Raw genomic sequence first — 25171 nt, 5'->3', positions numbered from 1 at the left:
GAGCCATGGCCGCTGGGCCTGCACATCCGGAGCCTGTGCTCCGCAACGGGAGAGGCCACAGCAGTGAGAGGCCCGCATACCGCAAAAAGAAAAAAAAAAAAAAAAAAAGAGGCGTGTCACATAGAGAGTAGAGTGATAAACTCACCTGGGAAAGAAGCCAGAGAGCTTCCCAAAGGCAATGATGTCTGAGCCGGGTTTTGAAGGATCAATAGGAGTTTGCCAGATGGCAAAACAGGGGAAGGGCTTTCCAGAGAGAGAAAACAGAACATGCAGAGAAACTTTTTTTTTTAATAATTATTTGGCTGCGCTGGGTCTTTAGTTGCAGCACATGGGATCTTTGTTGCCGCGTGCAGGATCTTTAGTTGCAGCATGTGGGATCTAGTTCCCTGACCAGGGATCGAACCTGGGCTCCCTGCATTGGGAGTGTGGAGTCTTAACCGCGGGACCACCAGGGAAGTCCCATGCACAGAGATTTAAAGCAACATGGTATATTCTGGAAGCTTCAGCATTGCTGGAGCATAAAGCATAAGGAAGTAGGAAGCAGGAAGGCAGAACTTGAAATGGAAGTGAGAGGCAGAGCTTTGTGTGCCCAGGAAGGGACCTGGAACATTCACCTGCCCAAGAGGTCCCGCGGCTGCAGCCTTTGACACAAGGGCCACATCCCAGACACCGTGCCCCTCTGAGCTGCTTTAGGGCTTTGGGAGCCCACCCACTTGGCCCTGGCCAGCCTGGCCTGGAGAATCACCCTCCATGCTGCAGCTGGGTCCTGTGGGCACCAAAGGAGGTGAGCCTTAGGGCTTTTATCGTGGAGAGTAAAGGCAGCAGCTTCTGTGGTGTCCCAACCGCAGTGTCTGGCGCATAGCAGCTGCTCAGTGGGTGTCTGCTAAGAATATAGAGGTTTTTCCCATGCTCTGCTCTGACCACCCATTGCCTCCTCTTGCTAGAACAGGGGCAGCAGCAGCCTGGACCTCCCCAGTCACCCACCAGCACCTTTCTCTGGCATGTTACTAATTAATAAATTCACTTAACAAAACATTCGTTGACATGTGAGGACAGGTATGTGCCAGACGCTGCTCTCTGTTGCACAGACAGAGCTACCCTTGAGGGATTACTGTGTGCTGGCAGAACCTGACGGATAATCCAGAAATCACGTGGTCCGGGCTTGAGATTTGTTCAGGGTGTTAGGGAAGCACAGAGGGCAGGCACCTGACCTCCTCTCTCAGGGAGGGGACTGGGAGGGAGATGGCAGAGGGCTTCAAGGAGGAGGTAAGTGAACTGAGTCTTAACAGGTGGATAGGATGCTCCTGGGAAAGGCAGTCCAGGCAGGGAGCCCAGCACAGGCCAAGGCAAAGAGGCTCTCGCTGGTGGAGAAGCAGGCAAGGACGTGTGTGCCGAGGAGGGAGTTGGCATCTTCCCCTCCTGGTTGGCAACACCTGTGGGTCCCACTGTGCACCTCAGCCCTGGAAGGAGGGTCAGGGCTTTGGACTTGGGAGGAGCCTGGGAAAGGAATTGTGATCTGAGAAATCCAGCCTGCGTTTATTCAGCTAATTTGGCTGGGCTGACCCCTTAATGGGACTGGGCGGAGCTTCCCTGCTCAGCGGGGATGCCTGAGAACAGGGAAGAATTTGATCTCAGGGTGTGACCCTCAGCCCCCCGTTTTGCAGCCTTGCTTTCAGTGTTCTCTATTACCAATGCTGTTATTATCGTGAAGCCTTCTGTAGCCTCCTTTCATTCCAGCCATTACATTTTCTGATTTGACCTGTTGACAATTAGTTTTCTCCCAGTGGGGCTCGGTTTTTGTTTTGTTTTTTATGCGCTTATTTTTCAAAAGTACTTTCACAAGTAATTTAAGTTGGTTTTATTCAACCCGTCAGTGAGGCATCAGTGCCGTGGGTAATTGTTAGCTGGTAACAGCTGGCGTGTCCCTGGACAAGCGTGGACCTGGAGTCCAGACTCCGGCAGTGTTCCCACGTGCTGGTGAAGAACGTGGGCTTAAAGCTGAGTGTGGTTCAAGTTCAGAGCTGAGTGCAGACCCTGGGCTCACCCCCTACCAGCTGTGACCTTGGGCGAGTAATGGAAGAGCTTTTAATTTCACTTAAAATATCTTTAAAATATTCTTTAAAGTACTTCTGTAAGGATTTCGTGAGTATATTTTCATTGTTTAAAAAAAAAAAAAAGATTTCACCTCATCCCAGCGGCCCCTTCAGAGGCAGCCCTGGAGGTTTTCATGGGGTGACAAACCCACAGAGACAGACACGGTTGTGTTTTTAGTTTTTGCTTTTAACATTAAAGATGCGAAGCTTGATGTGTTGTCCTGTGTTCGATTTTTCACTTAACAACATGTCTTGGAGATTCTTTCAAGTCAAGACATGCAAACACGTGTCTAACCCAGGGTTTCTCACCCTCGACACTAGTGACAATTGGGCATGGATGACTGCTTGTGGTGGGGCCGTCCTGGGCATTGTAGGATGTTGAGCAGCATCCCTGGCCTCCACCCACTAGAACTCCACCCAGCATTCCCCTGTTGTGATGATCGCACTGTCTCCATACATGCTGATATCCCTTGGGAGGGGGGCACAGCTGACCCTGGTTGAGAACCACTGGTCTACCCCGTACTCCATTCTTTCCACTGGCTCTAGAGTGTTTGTATTTAACCAGATGGCCCTTCACATCATTTCCAGCTAACTTGACACTCTAAGCCTCAGTCTCCTCATCTATGAAATGTGTGTGATCATAGTGCCTTTTCCTACAGGGCTGCTGGGAAAGTTAAATGGACTAATACACCAAACATGCTTAGAAGAGGGCTCGGCTCATAGCAAGATGCCGCAGAAACATAAAATCTTATTAATAATACGATCTAAAACGATCCTTACTCTGTGACTGGGGCAGGCCTTGTAACAACCTCCCTGACCCTGTGTCTCTTCAGCTGTGCAAATGGAAATCACTACCGCTTGACCTCACAGAGTTGTCATGAGGATCAAATGAGATAATAGCTGTGGAAGCGCGGAGCCCACGCCTGACGCCCACCGTGGGCGCTTCATCTGTTCCCAATCCTTTATTCTTTGACTCATCCCTGTGAAAGAGGTGGGCCCAGTTTGACTGGAGGGGCTGAAGCCAGGAGGATACACCCTGCACGTGATCCTTCCTTCCAGAGGTGGTCCCAGAGCTCAGTGTGGGGAGCGGAGCCGCGGGCCAGGCAGCGACTCGAGGGCTGGGGGAGGCCCTTGCCCTGCCCCGCCACCCATGCTGTGGCCTGACCTCTCCCTGCATTCACCAGCATGGGCAGCAGAGAGTCCCCATCTGACAGGCCGGGCGCTGAACTTCTGAAAATGAGCGTGCAGAGCCTGAACCGTGGGCCCGGCCTACGTTGGGGTGTTTCATCGTCTTTCATTGCCCCATTTCTCCTTCTATGGAGTTGTCACCAGACGGGTTGCTTGTTTCCTGCTCGTGTGGAGAGCCCGGGCTGAGAAGTAGCATGGTGAATAATTCAGGCTCCTGGGTCACACACATGGCTTCAAATCTGGCCCCAGCACATTCTAGCCATGCGACCTTGGGCAGCAGACTTCATCTCTCTGAGGAAAGGGCAAGACGCACACCCCGCTCCCAGCACACGGTGAAGATTAAGTGACATGACCCAGCCCAGAGCCCAGCATATAGGCAGTGCCTGCAACAGCTATGGCTATTGTGGGTGTTGCTGTTGGTATATTATTATCATCAGTGTAATGATTGGTCCACATGGCTGCGAGGGATTGTGAGAGGGTGGTGGGCTCAGCCTTGCAGTCAGGTCGGAGCCCACCAACCCCCTTCCCACACCGTCGGGGAGAGCTGCCTGTGGTGATGGATGTGCTCTCCGTCTGCGCCATGCATTGCAGTGGCCACTAGATTCATGGGGCTGGTGAGCACTTGAAATGCGGTCAGTGTGACTGAGGAACTGCACTTTTAATTTCATTTCCTTTAGAATCGTTTCTTGGGAATTCTGTGGCGGTCCAGTGGTTGAGACTCCGCGCTTCCACTGCAGGGGGCACGGATTCAATCCCTGGTTGGGGAACTAAGATCCCGCAAGCCAAGGAGGGTGGCCAAAAAAAAAAGAAAGAAAGAAATTGTTTCTTCCATGTCAGTTATAACGGGAAGAGTTACACGTGGCTAGTGGCTACCATGTTGGACCGCATAGCCCTAAGCGAGTAAGACCCTGGGCCCCGTCTCCACTTGTTGGTCAGCCTGACCGTCGCTGCTGTGAAGCAGAGCCTCAGCTTTGATGACTTCACCTTCCACATAATGGGGGAGATGGGCTGGTGGTCATCCCCCACTGCCATCGCGCTACGTGTTCCTTCCCCTAACGGTCCTGAGACCGGCGGAAGTCCTCACCGAGGGGTACCCACCCACATCCAAAGGCCCTGCTTGCGGAAGCAGAGCCAGGAGACCCTCTGAAAACAAGCAGGCAGGGTCTGGGCTACGGGGCTCAGTGATGGGGAGACCCTGTCATCACAGAGCCTTCCTGAGAAGTCGGGCGAAATTGCCACCGTGTCCAGTACAGCCCAAGACGGTCCCCCTGTGCTGGTGTCAGTGACAAACTGTGCTCCAGGCAGTGGGTTTATCCCAAGCCTCAGACGCCAAAGCTTCTAGAGTTTTCTCTCATCACCTCCCCGCAACAACCCTGTGAATTGGTAACTCTAGTTTTCCACGTTTTATAGACTAGAAGACAAATGTCCAGAGAGGCCGAGCTGCTCACTCAGTCACACAGCCCGGCAGTCTCGGTGCTGGGTCCTGGGTCTCCCGTTTCCTACTGTAGGGACCAGTGTGGAACTGGACAACGAGTGGACCTCACATAGGCATTAACCATCCATCCCATAATGAATGTTTCTGTAGAGCTGGCCTTATCGCAGGCTAGGAGAGGCACTTTACACCAGGGCTTCTCAATTGGGGCCGATTTTGTCCCCCAGGGGGAATTTGGCAATGTCTGGACATAGCTTTTTCTCCATTGTTCCAATTTTTTATTTGAATTTGAAATTTGGCAAAATCATTAAAACAGAAATTATGAAAGAGGCAGAAAAATAAAAAATCAACGCTATCTGAGTCATGGGAACCTTGCACAGGAATGGCAGTGGGAACCAGTAACAGTGTACAGCTGGCCTAAGAAGGCTCGGTGATGGGACTTCCCTGGCAGTCCAGTGGTTAGGACTCCACACTTCCAATGCAGGGGGCACGGGTTCAATCCCTGGTCGGGGAACTTAGGATCCCACACACCACGCAGCACAGCCAAATTTTTAAAAATTAAAAAAAAAAAAGGCTCGGTGAGGAATGAAGTCAAGGGGCATTAGAAATTCTAACCTCCCTTAATTTTTATAAAATGAAGTGCACCTGGAGACAGTTTTGATTGTCACGGTTGGGTTGGGGGTTGAGAGCAAGGATACTCCCAGACATCCTGCAGTGCACAGGACAGCTGCGCTGCAAGCAAGGGCCAGCCCCAGGTGCTAACAGGGCCAGGCTAAGAGGCCCTCTCTGCACAGATTACCTCCGCTCACCCTCAAAGTGATGCTCTCTGGTCCACCTTCCTGGTGGGGACCACAGGGTTAAGAGAGATGAAATAACTTGCTCTAATGGTCACATCATAGCAAGTGCCTGAAGCAGGACTTGCACCCAGGACTCTGCCCCCAAAGCCTGGGCTTATAACCACCACGCGTCCTGCCTCGTAGGCAGGGACTGTTGATCCACGGGGGACGCGGATGGTCATCAGCAGGTCGTGAAACCCCTAAAGTTGCATGCATCGTTACAGATGTATATTTTTCTCGGGGGCAGCCCAGAGATTTTATCAGCTTCTCAGTGGGAGCCACGTACCCCCCGCCACACACACACAATTTAGGAGCTCTGGCCGGCAAGTTAGAGGATGGCTTTTTTGCCCAGAGGGTGACAAGGAGGTTGCGCTTTCCACCGTGAGTTAACCATCTAACGTAGACACCCCCCCACCCCTACGATTCCTTCCAAGGGATTCCACCTGACGTTTGTTCCTTTTCTTTCAGGCAATCGCTCCTTTGCTGGAAAACAACCATCCGCCACCAGATCTCTGTGAATTCTTTTGCAAGGTACGGCACTGCTGAAGCGGGGCTGTGTTTTCAGGAAGCAGCCTGTCTCTGTATGTGCATGGCAGGGGTTGGTTTTGCAAAATTTGCTGAAAACCAAACGTAGACCCTCCCACTGCCCTGACCCAGGTCAGGGCCCCAGACACAGCCAGAGACAAGCCAGGCACCACGTTCTTGGGTTACAGCCCCCTCTCCGCCAGACAGGTGATAAGCGAGACCCAGGGTCAGACCGGCAGGTCAGGGAGGAGCATCAGAGTTTTCCTTGGAATGTCTTCCTGGCTGTCTTGGGAGAAGTTTGCAGCAGACTTTCTGAGCTCCTGACGTCAGAGCTGGGCTATTATTATTAGCCAAGGCTCCTGTGAGCACCGGCCGGCCCACAGTGAGGGCACAGCCGTGGGGCTTTCCCTGAACAGGGCAGGCAGGCGGGGGATGCCAGGTGAGCTTGGTGGAGCCCCGGAGCAGGACATCCAGTCCCAGGGACCCCACGCCAGCCTTGCAGTGGGATTTACGTGGAACATCCCCAGGGCACGTCAGGGACCAGGCATCCCCCGTCTGAGAGCACCTTGGTGGCCCGGGGGCTGGACCAGCACACGATCCTGTTTGATCCTTTGCTGGGTGATTTTTTTTAATGCAATGGTCTGATGTCCTTGGAAAGTCGCAGGGCCTGGGTTTGCTGCTTTCCCAGCACTTCCTCTTGGCGACCCCCTTCACCGAGCTTGTTCCTTCCACGGCCACACACCGTCCTTTGGGGGTGTGGGCTGTGTGCACCAGTGAGACAGGCGCGTGGCGTGGCAGAGCGGGCTCCTGGGGCCCTGCTGGTCCTGGGGTAAAGGGGACCGTGGTGCACTTATTGCTCCTGTCTCCTCACCCAGGGAGCGTGCTCTCTGCGTGTGTTAGGGGACGCAAGCTTTAGGGAGACAGGATCACATCATCCTCTTTGGCCCTGTCTCTCCATCAGCAGACCTTTCCCAGCGACCCACAGAGCAGAGGGTGGGCCCAGCCTGCTACCTGAAATGCCCAGGTGCATCTCTTAATGTGGGCGTGTGCCAGTGCGTGCCCTCTGGCCCACGCGGGTGAGCCCCGAGTGTACAGTTGTGTGTGTGTGTGCAAGAGCGTGTCTAGGCATCGGGCCCTGTGCTGTACCAAGGCCCCCCTCCCCCGTGGGGAACAGCTGCAGAAGGAATAACCACTTGGTGGGACTGCACACAACTAAGACGGGCCTTCTCTGCCCCCAGCACCTGGCGTTGTGCCCCCAAGCAGGGCAATCAGGTCACCCAGTGTTTGGGCTCCTGAGAGAGCGGCCAGCTGCTCCCTTACCTGTCCCGGTGGGTCATCTCCTCTCTCAGTATTTTGTCCCATTTAATCCAGACCTGCTCCTTGTTCCCCTCTCAAGCTGGGTGGTTTCTCCCAGATCTCACGGTGTTCAGACTTTTGTTCTAGAACAATGGACCTTTGTTCAAAGTAAATCATACCTGAGGGTTCCTGGTAGCACAGTTTGAAAAGCAGTGATGTGGAGGAAACCATCCCTTTTGGCATTTCCTGATAGAACTCCCTGGGTAGCTGCCCTGCCGTTTGGAGCGGGGGCGGGGGGGGTGCCCAGGCACAGGGATTGGTGAGACTCAGGGCTGTTTTCCCTCGGGGGGCGGTTGGAGTCGCAGCCTCAGCACTTCCTCCACCAGGCAGCCCACCCAGAGAGGAAGGCTTGAGGGAACAAAGTCGCCTCCACCGGGTCCACTTGGCCAGCTCTCTGGACACGCCCAGGCAGCCTCTCCTGCCAGACTTGGAAGCCAGGACCCCGAGATTTGGGGAAAGTTTACGTATCAAGAATTGTCTAGGGAGCTTCCCTGGTGGCGCAGTGGTTGAGAGTCTGCCTGCCGATGCAGGGGACACAGGTTCGTGCCCCGGTCCAGGAAGATCCCACATGCCATGGAGCGGCTGGGCCCGTGAGCCATGGCAGCTGAACCTATGCGTCCGGAGCCTGTGCTCCGCAACGGGAGAGGCCACAACAGTGAGAGGCCCGCGTACCGCAAAAAAAAAAAAAAAAAAAAAAAAAAAGAAGTGTCTAGGATTTCTAGTATCCCAAGTCCAGTGTCCTCTTCCAGGGTTGGAAACAGCACCTTCAGGCCCAGGCAGGTTTAAACGTGGTGGAGCAGCACATCGTCTGTTCCACCCGAAGGCCTTCAATTTCACTTTGAAAAACAAAACCCCATGCTGGTGAGATAAAATACACCCAAGAGCTGCGTGTGGCCTGTACCCTGCGACCAGCTTATCAAAGCCTTCAATTGAGAAGTCACAGAATTTTCGAGATTCTGGCATCCAAGCACTAACCCCCGGTATCCTTGCACCTGATTTTCAAGAGACTCCTCTGTTAGACCACGCACGCCGAACCTCAGAGCTATGGGGATCTTGCCCTGTTAAATAGGATTGTGTGGGAACGGACTCCTGTCAGTACCCCCTGAAACCATCTCAGACCGTCAGTCAGATCAAAACAAAAAGCAAACAGAAGATCCCATCCCCACCCACTTTTCTCACTCCCCCAAATTGAACAAAAAGGTATGCAGCAGCATTGAGCAGGGGAACCCAGGCACCAGAGCCGGGCTCACTGCCCTGAGCCACAGACCACGGTCAGGGCTGCCACAGATCCTGGCTGGACCCCGCCAGGCTCGGCGCTGACCATTTCCTCCTGCCTCCCCAGCACTGCAGAGAGCGGCCCCGGTCCATGGTGGTCATTGAAGTGTTCACCCCCGTGGTCCAGAGAATCCTCAAGCATAACATGGTAAGTTCCCCCGACACCCGGACCGCAGAGCCAGGGGAGGGGCACAAGCTTCCAGTCTTTTCACTTTTCCAAAGATTTGGGGATGGGGTTGGCGGCTGATGGCCAGGGACTGGGCTTGGGATTCTGTTGCACCCTGTGGGTTTTCATGCACCCTACCCTGCTTGGTTCTGTTTTTTGCTCTTAAGACAACAGGAGGAATCTTTCCACGGTAAGAATGACAAAAATAATGTGGCTGGGGGAGAAGAGATAGGTGTGTAGAGTCACAAATAATATCTGTAGAAACTCGGCCCTCGAGGAAGGGGAGTGAACTCCTCACTCCTTAAGAGGGGGCTACCCATAGGAGCGTCCGTGGAAAGGGTGGAAAGAGGGCTGTACAGTGCAGAAACCTGACAGTCGTGACCTCAGCCAGAGGTCAGGGTCAGCATCCCCAGTGTTAAGTCACAGTGCGGCATGTACCCTTGATGTGACGTGAGGAGGAGGGCCCTGGACCTCGGGGGTCTTCTCTCTCAGACCCACCAGCTCAGTCTAATCATAACAAAAACGTCAGACTAATCCCAGCTGAGGGACATTCTACAGAGCACCTTGGTCATCGAACACAAGGAGAGTCTGAGAAGCGGTCACAGCCTAGAGGCCCTAGGAGACATGATGAGTAATTGCAGTGGAGTTTCCTGGATGGGATCCTGGGACAGAAAAAGGACATTAGGGGGAAATCGAGGAAGTTTGCATAAAGTACAGCCTTAAATTAGTTAATTTTAAAAAACATAGGCACAGAATTTCATTGCGTGCTCAGTGGTCCAGGCTCCTGTAATCTGCGGCCCTTTTGCATTCGGTCCTCAGTCCAGTGAGAGCGGCAAATGTCATTGTTTTCTCTGTATTACACGTGGGGAAACTGAGGCTGAGCAAAGTCCTCTAACTGGCCCCAGGGCCACAGCTGGGAATAAGCACAACTAGTGCCTACTCTCAGGTATTTACGGAGCACCTTTCAGAGCCGGATACAGTGCGATGCTCCAGTGTATTATGTCATGTGACCCCCTTGACGGCCCGTGACCTCCTTCTGCAGATGAGGAAGCGGAGACCCAGAAAGTGCCGTGGGTTCCTCCCAGAACCTGTGGGCAGCTGTGATTTCTGTAGGTTACTCAGGGACCTGTGGGCAGGTGTGGTCTCTCATGAGTGGTGCTAGGGAGCCGGCAGTCTGAAGCAAGGGCTGGTGTTCCAACAGGCTCTGCTGAGCCAGCCACCAACCTGGACTGACGTTGCCTGGGTGGCGTGGAGGCATCTGTGTCATTGCATCACACGTTGGGCCACTGAATCGGTTGTGGGGTGACCGTGACTACTGTCCCCCCACCCTGTCGAGAGGCAGCATGTGAAAACAGCTCGGAAAAGGGGTGACCTGCTCACAATTTGGTTTGTGAGGTAGCTTACCTGTCTCGACACCAGATCCCCAAAGAACAGTACATAACCTACCCCCTTCCCCAGTCAGGAATGGAAGGTATGACACATGCGCCGCCCTCTCCCATCCCACACCCCTGGCAGACATCATTAGCCGATTACAGCACTCCTCCTGCAGAGCCCAGAGGTAGCTTCAGAGTCTTTCTCCACACAGCATTCCAAGCAGCCACTACCGGTTGTACCATGTTGGTACCCTACAGATTCTCTTTACCATTCTCCCTGAGTGATCACACACCATAATTAAATTGTTGCTTATTTCTGAGATCCTCCTTAATTTGAGATAAATGTATTTATTGTTTTCTGAACACAGCTGAAGGGAATACTCCATGCAATTCTTTCTTCAGGACTAACAAAGAAACTCCCCTGGGGGATGGGGGGTGGTGCTGCCTTAATTTAGGCTTTAATCATTGCAAGGGTGCTCTCTGGCCTCGGCCAGCTGGGAGGAAAAGGTCCCTGATTGTTAACTTTTTTTGTCCCCCGTTTATTTATTTATTTATTTATTTATTTATGACTGCATTGGGTCTTCGTTGCTGCGCGCGGGCTTTCTCTAGTTGTGGCGATCGGGGGCTGCTCTTCGTTGTGGTGCACGGGCTTCTCATTGCGGTGGCTTCTCTTGTTGCGGAGCACGAGCTCTAGGTGTGCGGGCTTCACTAAATGTGGTGTGCGGCCTCAGTAGTTGTGGCGCATGGGCTTAGTTGCTCCGCGGCATGTGGGATCTTCCCGGATCAGGGCTGGAACCCGTGTCCCCTGCATTGGCAGGCGGATTCTTAACCACCGCGCCACCAGGGAAGTCCCCTGAGTGTTAACTTTAAATTCACTGTGGATGTGGTGTGAGGGGAGGGCCATGCCCTTTCAGAGTCCAGAGCAAAGGTTCTGGAGTTTCTTTTGCAAAGGACCTTCTCTCATCACATGTCAGTGACAGAGCCACATCCCCAGGGCAGCCCTGGCCAGGGTCCCTGCCTCCTCAGGTGCGTAAGCATTTTTGCACATTCCATGGTAGTCAATAGGCTGTTTAATAAGGGTTCTTTTAGGACGTCTGACTTCAAAGGGGAAAATGTCAAATTTCAGGCAGCCTCCCAAGGCTTAACCATACAGCGTCTCCCTTATACCTGGTCAGTTTTATGGGCCTGAAGTGTTGACTGTGTAATTTTCTGGATAAAAATCAGAACAGCTACAAGGCAGATCCAGAATTTATAGCAACTTTTGTGGCCTGGCAGAGACCGGGGACCCTCAGGCCTGAATGCTTACTTCACTTTTAAAGAACTCCCCCGCGTGCTCCCGGGGTCTGGGCATGCTGTAACGCTTCACGATCCCACTGGCTCTTAAAGTCCACTAACTACACACTGAACTGTGTCAAAGAGAACTGTGGACAGGACAGGGTGGGGGAATTAGGCCCTCCTGCAGAAGAGACAAATGTGACTGGGGCTCACACCAGGCACGGGAAGCGCGGCGGGCCTTCAGTGTCACCCACTTCACACTCCCTAAAGCTAAGTGATCGGCCGGGACAGCGTTTCGGAGCTGGCGTGGGGTGTCTGGTCACTGCCTGCCGCCAGCCACAGACCTGTCAGCACAGCCTGAGCCCTGACTTCTCTTCACCCCCGGTGCAGTGTTTCTCAAGGACACGCCTGAATGTTTGGGAAATGGGGAAGGTCACACACCCCTGTGGTATTCTGGGATTTCAGAGCTTCCCCTACTCTCAGAGTGCATCTTTTGTCACTATATCCCGTGTCCCGTTTCAGGGATGAGCAAACTGAATCTAGGTTAAGAGTCTCAAAGAATGTTACTCCTTGGGCCACAATAAAAATACAGGGCTTCCCTGGTGGCGCAGTGGTTGAGAGTCCGCCTGCCCATGCAGGGGACACGGGTTCGTGCCCCGGTCCGGGAAGATCCCACATGCTGTGGAGCGGCTGGGCCCGTGAGCCATGGCCACTGAGCCTGCGTGTCCGGAGCCTGTGCTCCGCAACGGGAGAGGCCACAACAGTGAGAGGCCCGCGTACGGCAAAAAAAAAAAACAAAAACTAGATACAAATGGAAGCATTCCTTAAGTATGAACAGTTTGTTCAACTGCATCCCCAAGAATGATCACGGTTCCTGTGCCCATGTGCCACTCATTGGTGTGTTCTTGTGGCAGAGGAAGCAAGAAGACATGGCTGTGGTCACTAGTGGACCGTGATCAGACCTCCCACTTTCCAAAGGCAATATATTTGACTTTGCCAAAGCGGCAAAATGTCCCTCACCCACATGTTAAAAGGCCACCAGACCCATCTATAATGTTAATTTCCAAGGAAATGACCTTGACTATCCAGAAATCTAATAACAAAGGTAGTGGCAGTTAGCAGGGTTTAGTTGAATCAGTTTTCGTAGAATCATAAAACGTTAAGTGTGGAAGGGGCCTAGAGATCGTTTCTTCAACTCTCATTCCCCAGTGGGGACGGTGAGGCCCAGAGAGGGCCATGGCTGCACAAGGCCACACAGCTTTCCTGTTACCCTTTTCCCGGGGACTCAGGGCCTCTGGGCAACTTCCTCAGTTTGAAAGCACAGCCAAGCTTCCATCTTCTCTTCATGTAGGGACCCCATCCTCTAGCCCAATGCTCTGTGTGTGCGTGTATGTACGTATGTATTTGTGGTGTGTGTGTGCACGCACGTGCGTGTGTAGATCCTGCCAAGCTTTCTCATGGCTTTTGCTGCCCTCCGTATGCAAAGGCGTAACCCTAGTAGGCAGGATGGAAGCAGATCAGCCCCCATCGTCTTGAGGATCCTAAGTCAGCCTCTCACTCCAGGTGAGGAAGCACCAGGCACTCTAGAAGCTCGCTCCTGTGAGCTGGCAGGAGGGCGTGGGCGGGCTGTGTTCTGATCGGAGCTTTCCCCAGGGCCCGCAGGATCGGTTAGATCCACAAGGAAAGTCTCCACAGGCTTTATTTTAGATTAGAGTCCTGATCCAGGTTGCTTTTTATTAAATGGGTTCCCCCTGTGCGGGGGCAGGAGAAGAAACAGGAGTTTGGAGACCACCAGGCTTCCTTCTGAGGTCTTGCTGGTCAACCTCATCACCACACTGTGACTTGCCCTCCTGGCCGTTCACACCCCAGCACGTGGGTTCAGAAGTCCAGTGACGTGGAAAGGGACGCAGTCCTTTCCTGGCCCACACCCTTCTCTCCCGCACCGCCTGTGCTGCTTCTCCTGACAAGTCCCCGAGCCGACAGCCACCTCGGACGCTGGCCTTTCCCCTCTTAGCTGAGAAAGCAGGGGGGCCAGAAACTCTCGGGGGACTGCAGAAGAGGAGCTGGTCCTCGCTGGAGGCCAGCTGGGCGTCTGCAGGCCCCCATGCAGCCGCGCAGAAGGGAAACACACCAGCTGGGCTGTTCTCCGAGCACGTCTGGGTGGCACGCTGACCCACAGGGTGGGTGACACGTGTCAGGGACCCTCCTGTGGCAGGACATCTCCCATCTCCACGGGCAGCCATCGGGAGTTGTGAGGAGAGGGTGACAGGGCCGGTCCCTTCGAGTGAAAGATACGTGTGCTTCTAGGAAGAGGAGATGGCTGGCATGTCCCCGTTGCCTTCCACCCCAGTGTCTTGGGGCAGAGTGGGGTCCCACCACCCCTCTGGCCTCCTGCTTGCCTGTCTCCCCAGCTCCTGCCCTCTGCTTTCTCTGCAGGACTTTGGCAAGTGCCCGCGACTGAGGCTGTTTACTCAGGAGTATATCCTTGCCTTGAACGAGCTCAACGCAGGGATGGAGGTGGTGAAGAAGTTCATTCAGAGGTGGGTTCCTCAGCCGGGCCCCCTCCCCTTCCTGGCCTGCAAGCCAGCTTTCCTCTGCACCCAGAACCACTCACTCCATTGATGCCTGGAGAGGACCTGCTGGCGTTCAGAGGCCCCAAGCGTCTCATCTTCCACGAGGGTCTCCTGCATCCTCCTGACCCCATGTGGTCTGAGGCACTCACTTGCTGTGTGACTTTGAGCCAGTCGCTGTACCTCTCTGATCCTCTTTCCTCTGCTATCCACAGGGGTTGTCGTGCAGTTAAATAAGATGATATATGAGGAAGCCCCTAGCACAGTGCCTGATGCTCAGTAGGAACTCGGGAAATGGTTAACAGTCCTAAATAATAAGAGAGTTTCTGTGGATCCCACCTGTGGGTGCTGGGTGTGTAGGGAACGATCTCCTGCTAGCCCAGGAGAGTCATCATTGGGGATTTGAACAGCCGCCTCCCAGACTTGGCCTAGAGGAAGCCTGATACTCTGACTCTTACTTTTGGTGTTTGGGGCGGGGAGGGGGTGTTTTGCTTTGATTTTTAAAAATTTTTCTCTGTGCCTCAGTTTTCTCATCCGTAAGATGAGAACTAGTAGTACTTACTTCATCTAGGTAACATGAGGATTCTGTGAGCTTATACACATAAACACCAAGAACAGTGCCTAAGTGTGATGGGAACGTGAGTGGTTGTCATCACTGCTCTTCTCATTTTTTAAGAAAATCGTGATAGCCTGTTGAAGGCGGTTCCGAAAGATAGTCACCTGGAACTCACAAAGCATTTCCAAACCCAAGGAATGTGTCCTTCTGGGCGCTTCCCTGGCAGTGCAGTGGTTAAGACTCCGCACTTCCACTGCAGGGGGCACGGGTTCCATCCCTAGTCGGGGAACTAAGATCCTGTGTGCCGTGTGGCGCAGCCAAAAAAAAGTAGATGAATTGAAAAAAAAAAAAAAATTGTCCTGCTGGAACCCTGGTGACTCCAGGGTCCCTTTAAAGCACCCAGTAATGGTTTACGAAATTGTTTCAGGTTAGGCCTCTTAGTCACAACGGCCGCACCGATTTTCCAGGAATGTTACAGGTATTATCCCCAGGCCCCAAGCAGCCCTGGGAGTAGGGATATTAGCCCCATTTTACAGATGAGAAAACTGAGGCACAGACATCGCTGTGACGAATAACAATGGCTGGCCTTTATGGAGGACTTAGCAAATGTGTCCCAGACCTCATGCTAGGCCAGGATCAGGATGACCATAATAACTTTTCTTTCAAAGCAGGCCACTTGGAAAGGAAAATGAAGTGAGTAATTGTTACAGAACCACTGGGCATGAACTACAGACACAGGACATATGGCCACTGTCTGCTAACTCTTCCCATGAATTAGAAAATTGAATCCTCATGGTACCCACTGAGGAGGGGGCCGTTGTCCCCATTTTATAGCTTAGGAAAGAGTGGAGAGTTTAAGAAGCTTGCCAAGGCCACTCAGCTGGGCGTGAACCCAGGCTCCCTGGATCTGGAGCCCACGGTCCAGAGCTTGGCTCTCTGCTGCCTGCACATGGCAGAGCCAGGACGCAAATCCCGGTGTTGCCAACTCCCCAGCAGAGGACTTGGGGTGCCCCCCATCTCCCCCCAGTGTGTATCTGAAGGGCGCCCCAGCCTCCCCCTCCTCCTTGCCACCACCTTCTCACCTAGCCCTCTGCTCTTTTCCAGCATGCACGGCCCCACGGGGCACTGCCCCCACCCCCGGGTCCTGCCCAACCTGGTGGCTGTGTGCCTGGCCGCCATCTACTCCTGCTATGAAGAGTTCATCAACAGGTCAGTTCCCACTGCCTCGGGAGGGCCTGGGTGGGACACGCTTGCCCCAAGGACGGTGACCTGTACACACCTGGCCAGGCAGGAAGGTGGAGTGGCTTCCACTGGGCCTGCCTCAAGTGTGTTTGCCAAATCCCCTGTGTTCACTGGTGCCAGGGCCCAGAACCCAGGGATGTGACTGGAAAAGCAAACACTGTGAATCAATACTGGCACTGCAAGGCCGTCGTGTTGACTTGGCTTTAGGAACAAGTGTTTTATTCTGAAGATTTCTCACCACCGGGCACATGTAACTGGAAGAAGGCATGACAGAGCCACTGTCCTGGGTCCCCCAGGGTTCGGGTGCAAGCAGCTTATGAGGGAGGTAACCCCAGGAAGCAGTGGGAGGGAGCATGGGAAGGGAGGACAGCCAGCAGACTCGATGTTCGTAAGCAGGTGACCACTGCAGGCACCTGTGCGTGTCCCAGTGGGACCTCCCGGGAGACCGTGGAATGTTCTCTCGGAGTCCCTCCCCTGAGGGATGTTGGCACGGGGGTAGTTACTTACCAGCTCCCGTTCTTCCCGGATTGAGGTTGGCTCCTGGGATGCAGAGTGACGTGGATGCCATTAGTCATATAGAACTTTCTATGGTGATCTCTGGGGTCATCAGAGAAGGTATGATGTGCAGAGCACAGATGGCATCTGCTGCAGCCGCCCTGTCCAGTTGTTCAGGTGGAGTACTGCACAACTCGGAGAAGACCAGAATGTGTCTAGACACCGCTAGAGCTGGGAGCATCGCAGGAATATATTTCAGTCCGTAAAGAAAAGGCAGTGGAGCATCACTGGAAACCTGTGCAAACAGGGCAACATGAAGATGTCATGCTGGTCATTCCCAGGTGCCTGTTCCATGCCCTACAGCATGTTATATTAAAAGCCAAAAAAAAAAAAGGTGGAGGCAGTAGAGAGTAAGGCATGGCCTGTACAACCATCCTCGGCATCCCTGTGTACATGGATGGTCACTTGCCCTTGGCCTCATACACTGCAGCTCTGGAGCTGATCTGCATGCATTTCAAACCCAGGCCACCCCAGGAAGTAGGAAGAGCATCAGGGGTGTCACAGACTCGCAGGCTCCTCTTCCTCCTGAAGCCTCTGCCTCATCCACCCTCCCTGGGCTCACTCCGCGGACACCTGAGCTGGGACTTAGGTTTCGGGGCAGGAACAGGAAACAGCACCTGCCAGCGTTTTCCCTCTGTGTCTCCAAGGCTCTGCCTGGGTGCCCTAGAGCAGGGTTTCCCTGACTTGGGAGCAGGAAGCAGAATGGAATCTCTTTCCCAGTTCCCACCCTAGGAGAAGGGCAGAGATGGAAACAACCAGAATTAGGACCCGTGCACGCAGTTCCACAAGGAGGGGACTGGGGACAGCAACAGCCAGCCTTTATTCTTCTTTCATCCTTTCAACACTTGTTCAGTGAGGGTCCCTGCTGTGCCAGGTGCTGAAGGCACAAAAGTAAACCAGCCGATGGGGCCCCTGCCCTCCCAGAGCGGATGGTGTAGCAGTGGGTGGAGGGGTGGGAACGAGAAAGCGAGCGATTTCATCAGGGCTGTGAGGAAAGAAGCCAGAGGCATAATTAACATGGTCCACGGCAACGAGTCTCAACCCTGGCTGCGTGTCAGAGTGAGCTGGGAAGGCTTTACAGAAGCTAAACACACATAAACCCTGGGACCCAGCTCCTCATCCCTTTGGTATATTCATCAGAAGGCATGTACAAGAAGGTTGACAACGGCATTATTTGTAATAGCCCCAAACTAAAATCTGCCTCAACCCCAGTGTCCTACAACAGTAGAACGGGTAAGTTGTGGTGTGTTCACACGAAGGCACACTGCAGGACAGCAAGAATGAACAAACGAGTGCAACCAGCAAGCTGTGAGCTAATCTCACACACATAATATGGAGCCGAAGAAGCCAGGCCCGAAAGATACATAGAGTGTGAATCTCGTTCCTTGAGTTTCAGTGACAGGCAAAACCTCTGGTGATAGAGGCCAGAAGAGTGGCAGCCTCGGGGCAGGGAGTTAGGTGGAAAGGCGTGAGAGGAACTGCTGGGTTCTTGGAAATGTTTCACATCTTGATCTTGGTCAGTGGTTCTCAGCTGGGGGCAGCTCTGACCCCCAGGCGATTTCTGGCAACATCCGGAGACATTCTGGGCTGCAGAAGGAGGGGTGCTGCTGGCATCCAGCGGTGGAAGTCAGGGATGCTGCTGAACACGCTGCCGCGCACAGAGCAGCCCGGAATCATCTGAACTGTCTGGCCCCAAATGTCCGAAGTATCAAGAGGAGGAGCCCTGGTCTGGTGGCTGTTTATTACACAGGGGAATTTGTGATAGTCACAGAGCTCTGCACCTAAGATTTGTGGACTAGACTGGACTGACCCCCGGGGTGTGCTGGAGCCCAGGCACATTTGGAAGCACATCTCTTCCCACTTCCACAGTCAGGGGTGACACGTTGGTAGCTTGAATTCAATCATGGTGGGAGTATTTACACCAAGAAAATTGGCAAACACTACCAATCAGGGCTCCTTTTTTTCTGGAGACTTGGTTGTTAGACTTTTACCCGCATCCCACTGGTTATATCTTAAAAAAGAAGAAGAAGAAAAAAAAGGTGCCTGGGCCTCACCCACTGCAATTCTGATTTGATTGGGATGCCCCTGGCATCAGGTTCTTTCTTTTCTTTTTAACACCTTAGGCAAGTGGAGTATGTGGCCAGAGTTGAGAACCCCTGCTCTAGGGGGAAGTGAGGAAGGGATTCTGCAGGGAGGTGATACTTAAATTGACACCTGCTGGCTGTCAGCAAGGCAAGAGGACAAGATGTTCCAGGCAGAGGGAACGGCATGTGCAAAGGCCCGGCAGTGCAGATAGAGCTGCCATTGGTCACATGTCCTTAAACACCTGAAGTGCTGCTTGAAAATGCAGACTCCTGGACGCAACGTTTCTGGGCCAGGCCCAGGACTCTGCATTCTTAAACTCCACTGCAGGGAGGAAGTGAAGAAAACTGAGTGTGCCCTGAGCAGAGAGAGGGGCAGAGGCAGAAGACGAAGTTGGAGAGGAAGGCCAGGCCACGGAGAGACTTGTACCACTGAGCTTCTCCCACCTCCGCCTCCCGTGCTGAGCTGCTCCTGGGGTCATATCAGCGGGTCTGCGGCAGGGCCTGAGCCTCTGCTTGTCTCATAGGCTCCCAGTAATGCCGCCGCTGCTGGTTGGGGACCATGCTTTGAGTGACGGAGCTGTGCCTGCACGTCAGTTGTGGAGGTTTTATTCTAAGGGCGTTGCAGTCGCCGATGGGTTTTAAGTAGAGAAGGGACTTGATGCGATGTCAGTTTCCAGACTCCCCTCTGGCTGCCTCTGCAGAGGCCAAGCACGACCTTGGGGATCCCAGGAGGCGGCGGTTGCTACTCGGTGCCCAGGGTGGAGGCCTGGGGAGGGCGGGGCGGGCCCTGCTGCCTGATTCCCTGCTCAGGACAGCCCAGCCCCCTCGGAGCCCCCAGCAGTTGGGGATCCAAGTGCTGCCCTCACCTCCCCCAGGAAATCACGCCGAGGGATGCAAGACCTTCCCTGGGCTCAGGTCCATCCCACCCCCTTGGTCAGCCCCTGGAAGACAAAACCCCGTGCCGTCTACCGGGCCCATCTGCGGCACTCTCAGTGGGTACGTGATGTACTTGCGCACAAAACAGACAACTTGACCCAGGTTAGCGTAGCTCGCTGGAAAATCACCCAGTCTGAGCCAAGCAGCCTTGAAAATCCACTCCTAAATCCCAGCAAAGGCAAAGGGGATGGAACTGAGCACTGGCTAGCAAGTTAGCTCTGAGTAACTACACCGCATCCTCCACCGGACCACACACAATTTTCCATCAGGCACAGAATTCTGGGACTTTAGCTAAAGGGTTTTGTTTTTCCCCAGCAAAGCTTAAAGTGTATTTATCAAACATCCTTGGTGGGCTCAGCTCAGGCCTGGCTCGCGGCACGTGCTGGACAAACTCAGGCCCTCTGAGCACACTGGGTGTGAGTCCTGTGCTTGAGCCAGTCCTCGTGCACAAGGAGCACGCGCATCTCTTTGGAAGCACAGGCGCCTGCGTGTGGCCCATTTAGGGAAGGACTGGACGAGCAGCTGTTTGTGATCGTATCATCGTGCTCTGAGTCTCTTGGAGCCTCAGTGGGCTCAACCGTGACTGCACACACAGGGAGCCCTAAACACGACTGGTGTCTGGACTCCACCCTAGAGATTCTGACCTAATGGGACATTAGGATGTTTAGAAGTGCCTCAAGGGACACTGGTGTCCAGCCAGGGGTGGAAGGTTCTGGCCCAGGGGCAGGAAGGGTGAGAGTGGCGGGTGGAAGAAATCAGGGAAGACTTTGTGGGGGAGGAGGACCTACATGGGATCATGCAGGATCTTGGACACGCACTCAGAGACCTGGTTTCAAATCCCAGTCCTCGGGCTTCCCTGGTGGCGCAGTGGTTGAGAGTCCGCCTGCCGATGCAGGGGACACGGGTTCGTGCCCCAGTCCGGGAAGATCTCACATGCCACGGAGCGGCTGGGCCCGTGAGCCATGGCCTCTGAGCCTGCGCGTCCGGAGCCTGTGCTCCGCAACGGGAGAGGCCCGCGTACCGCAAAAAAAAAAAAAAAAAAAAAAAAATCCCAGTCTTCTCCACTTACAAGCCATGTCATCAGGGTAGCCATTTGACCTCTGCTAGCATCTTTCCTCACCTGGTAATACCTACCATTCAGAGATATCTGAGAATGTCTGTGTGGTCTGTGTGATAGCACTTAGCACCGTGGCAGCCCAGGGGCACCAACAAAGGAAGCCCGTTGCTGGAGTCACCTTTGTCCTGACGCACGCCTCCCCGTAATTTTTGGAAGCACCCAGTGAGGAGGCGCTTTACCCAGACTCAAAGCTCTGACAAGTCCTGCTGTAAAGAGGCCCAGCATTTCCCAAACACATGCCATATGATGCCATAGCGCCCTTTCCTCAGCTAACACCCGTTAACCCCCTGCACAAGCATCGTTCCTCTAGGCGGTGAAGATGCTGCAAGGGGCGGGGTGGGGGGGTTAGCCCAGAGCGGTGCGGTGCTGCAGACAGGAGGGACGTGCACACTCCAGGGGACTAGCATCTGGGGTTTGGGATCCCTCTGAAGGGTGTTCCCAGGTGGAGGGCAGAAGCTGAGCTTTCTCACCCAGCAGGGATGGGGCCGCAGAGGTGGGGCCTGGGCCCTGCCCCGAGGACATTAGGGGGAGGGGGCAGTTAGACCACAGGAAGCAACTAGAAGCAAAATCGCTAGTAGGTCTCATAGGTGTGTCCGGAAGGTGGCCAGGGAAGGCATCTTGGGGGAGGTCTTGTGTAGAGGTTAACATCACTTATTCGTTCCACAAATGTGTCGACCGCCTGCTATGTGCTGGGACTACAGCACGTGCCTCGATGACAGGCAGCCCGGTTTGGATGCCATCCCCACCTCTCCCTGTCTGGAGGCCTCGAGGGAGCCTGTCTCCTCGCTGGTGGGGAGGGATACAGTAGCACCAGCTCATTGCACCGCTGTGGGGTTCCGGGGACACTTAGCCGCGTGCAGCCTGGCGCTTGGAAGCAGCCACTAGATGGCAGCTCGCGGCTTCTGTGACCCGCCCCCAGGGCCCACACTTACGCCCCTCTCCACCTCTCCCCCAGCCGCGACAACTCCCCCAGCCTGAAGGAGATCCGGAACGGCTGCCAGCAGCCCTGCGACCGGAAGCCCACCTTACCTCTGCGCCTCCTGCACCCCAGCCCGGACCTGGTGTCTCAGGAAGCCACGCTGTCCGAGGCGCGGCTCAAGTCGGTGGTCGTGGCCTCCAGCGAGATCCACGTGGAGGTGGAGCCCGCCAGCACTGCCAAGCCGGCGCTGACGGCCAGCGTGGGCAACGACAGCGAACCCAACCTCATCGACTGCCTCATGGTCAGCCCCGCCTGCAGCACCATGAGCATCGAGCTGGGCCCCCAGGCCGACCGCACGCTCGGCTGCTACGTGGAGATCCTCAAGCTGCTGTGAGTGTCCCCCGGCCTGCCTGGTACCCTGGGGTTGGGGAGGGGGCTTGCAGCTGGCTGGAGGCGTGCAAGGGTGGGCGTGCTGAGTGTGGGTGCACAGGATACAGATGTAGGGTATGAGGGCACTTGTTTTGGGGTGTGTGCATGCAGGGCTGTGTGTGTACGTGTGTGCTCGAGGATCTGGACACGTGTGTAGGGTATAGGCACGAGCATGATGTCTACACCTGTGTCCATGAGTTTGAGAATGTGTGAGTGTATACGCCTGCCAGGATGTGCTTCAGCGCACGGGGCCCGAGTATGTCTGTGAGTGTGTGGACACCTCTGCGCGTTGTGTAGGGTGTGGGCTCGTTCTGAATCTGTAATTGTCCTTGTGTGAGTATACATGGCTTTGGATGTATGAGGGCATAACAGCATATGGGTGATTGCCCGAGTTTCTGTGTGTTGTGTTCTGTGTTTCTGTGTGTCTACGTGTAGGAGTTGGATATGGGAGGGATGTGGATTTCTCTATCGGGGCAGTATGTGTGTTTCGAGTGCCTGTGAGTCTAAGTGCACAAGTGTAGGTGTGTCCGGGTGCTTGTGCTACTTCTGTGCATGAGTGGCTCTGAGTGCAACGTGTGGGTATGAGCATTTGTGCACAAGAGCTGGAGTGTGTGTGTATGTTCTCTGTGTGTGTAGATATGCCCCTGAGCCAGCGTGTGGGTGTGTTTCTGTGTCACACAACCCATGCACGCTTCGCATGTGTGGTGTCTACTTGCCGTCAAGTTCCAGCAGCTGCCCCCATGCAGCCTCATCCGCTGGGCGGGGGAGGGAGCATGGCATACGGATCAGGCTCCACGCACCTGGCTGGTGGGAGGAGTTTTGAGCCGGAGCCGGAGACCCGGTCTGCTCTGAGTGGTGCTTCTGAGCTGGGTGCTTTGGGCCATGCCTGCCCCTCCCCGAGCCTCAGTTGTGTGACTCTAGAATGGAGGGGGTCTTAGTCTTTGACCCCCAAGGGTCTTTCAGTTCCACCATTCACACCCCAGACCCGTCACGGACTGTGTGCGCCTGGTGCTGAGCCCCAGGCGGAGGGCCTTGCTGTCCACTCCTTTCCGCCCCGCGCTGAGCTCTGCAGTTCTGTGGACCAGCTGGGCCTGGAGAACCCAGCAGATGCCTCCCCCACTTGCTCCCACCATCTCTGTCCTTCAGAACAGGACTTGGGGGCTTCCCTGGTGGCGCAGTGGTTGAGAGTCCGCCTGCCGATGCAGGGGACACAGGTTCGTGCCCCGGTCTGGGAAGATCCCACATGCCGCGGAGCGGCTGGGCCTGTGAGCCATGGCTGCTGAGCCTGCGCATCCAGAGCCTGTGCTCCACAACGGGAGAGGCCACAACAGTGAGAGGCCCGTGTACCGCAAAAAAAAAAAAAAAAAAGAACAGGACTTGGCTCCACTTGCAGGGATGGGCATTGCCCGGCGCAGTTGGTGGTGGCACATGGGCTTTTCCAAGGGGTTGGGGGCATGACGGCATGGTCGCGTCTCACCGATGCCCGGTGCTTATCTAATGTCAGGGCACCAGGGCCCCTCGATCTGGGGGGTCCTGCCTCCTGGGGCTCGTCGGTATTGCTGGGGTCACACTGAGTCCCTGCGTCGTTGTCGCTCGTCTCTGTGGCGTTCGTTCTGCTCTCATGAACGGGGTGCTGCCCGGAGTGCGCTCGTGGTCCGGAGGGTGGAGGCTACCTGCCGGTTGCCTGGTGAGCTGGTGAATGAGAGCTGCCTAGGGGTGCCCCTGTTCACCCTCTAAAAGCAAGGCCTGTGGTGTCTGTGGAGGTGAGCACGTGTGTGCACACACAGGCGTACACGTTACGCGGTGGCTTCTCATGCTTGGAGGTGACTCTGGATGCAGCATCCCCAAACTCTTCCTCTGCCCTTGCTTTGGCCCCGGAGAGGAGAGGGGGAGGCCTCCCGTGGTTCCGGCAGCCAAGGCCAGCTGAGGGCACGACCGCGATTAGCGGTATCCCCACCCAAAGCAGATTCAAAATTCTGCTCAGAGAGCATCTCCAAGAACACATCTCAGTCTCTTTAAGTCTGGAGGAGTCCCCGCTTTCTCCCAGGGTGGCGGTCAGCCCACTGAGGGACCGGCCAGCCGCGGCCCACATCTCCTCCTCATCTGGCCGGGCCCGGCTCTCCTCCCGCAGCCCATGACTCCGGCTGTTTTCCGCAAACACCTGGAACTCCCAGACCTTCTGCCAGTCCGGGCCCTGACTCATATTTCTCATTAAGCGCTAAGGGTTTGAGTTTCATCATGCAGTTGACACACATTTTTTTTCCTTCTTCATAAACATGCTCATGAATGAGGACTCTGTTCTTCCTGATCTGCTTCCAGACCTCCTGCCTGCCTGCATTGCCCAGCTGCCAGGTCATGGGTGGGGGTCAGGGGGCCCATCAGAGGCTGCCTGCTGGGTGCTGGGCGGTGTTCCTGACCACTGCTCAGGGCAGCACATCCCGCCCCACCCGGAGATCTCCACGAAGCAGGGTTTATACGTCCAGAAGCCTTTTTCACCTTGGGGGAGCGCAGAGCACGATTTGGGCCTGATCACTTCTTTCCCTAGCAGCTTTCCTTCTCTAACTCTGCTGCCTGCTTGAGTCACTGGCCCACTGGAGGGCCTCACATGTGTCAAATCCACAAAACCCCAGCAGCTCAAAGTGCTCCGAAGCATGATACGTTGGAAAAAGCACAGATTCAGAGCCAGACTGCCGGGTTCAGGGCCCAGGGGTGTCAGTGTTAGCTTGTGACCTTGCGCTGGTTACCCACCCTCTCTGAGTCGAGCTGCCCCCAGCCATTAGAGGGCATGGCTTTGGGCCCCAGCACAGAGCAGGTATCTTGCAGGCATGGACACTGGGCAGATGGGAGTTAGTACACTTTCTGACTACAACTGTGTTTCCTCTATTTTAAGGTACCGTTGGGAGTAAGACACATCATCGATTTAATAACAGCACTTTAAGAGGGGGAAAAAAACAACAAACAAACCATGAATATGGCATTCAGTGCAGACTCAGTTTGCAAGAAGCGTGCATCTGAGAATTGAGGAAATGCGGCCATAGGACTTAAGTCTGCTGTGTAACTGCAGGCAGTGTTCTTGGCTTCTCTGGGCCTCAGTTTTCTCATCTGTAAAATGGGTGTCTTCCTCAGAGGGGCTGTTGGGAGAATTTAGGACTTGGTGAGAGTGGACTGCTGTTATCAATAGGACGGCTCCCCAGATGAGAATAATGTGTAAAGAATGGAAGGACAGAGGCTCTAATGTGGAATT

The 25171-nt window shown here is 54.6% G+C and overlaps 1 protein-coding gene across 1 annotated transcript in view; it reads left to right on the top strand.

The window, feature by feature from the left end:
- The window catches only part of CMIP (c-Maf inducing protein), a 239426-nt gene that overhangs the window by 191811 nt on the left and 22444 nt on the right, over positions 1-25171 (top strand). Inside the window, exons 6-10 of the mRNA XM_081217235.1 lie at positions 6018-6080; positions 8773-8853; positions 13956-14059; positions 15750-15854; positions 21535-21888. Coding sequence (XP_081073361.1) covers positions 6018-6080; positions 8773-8853; positions 13956-14059; positions 15750-15854; positions 21535-21888 — 707 coding nt within the window. The remainder of the gene's footprint in view (positions 1-6017; positions 6081-8772; positions 8854-13955; positions 14060-15749; positions 15855-21534; positions 21889-25171) is intronic.

This window comes from Mesoplodon bidens, assembly GCF_964165515.1.
Source record: "Mesoplodon bidens genome assembly, chromosome: 18".
NCBI classification, from domain to species: Eukaryota; Metazoa; Chordata; class Mammalia; order Artiodactyla; family Ziphiidae; genus Mesoplodon; species Mesoplodon bidens.
This window is presented reverse-complemented; position numbering and strand designations above follow the sequence as displayed.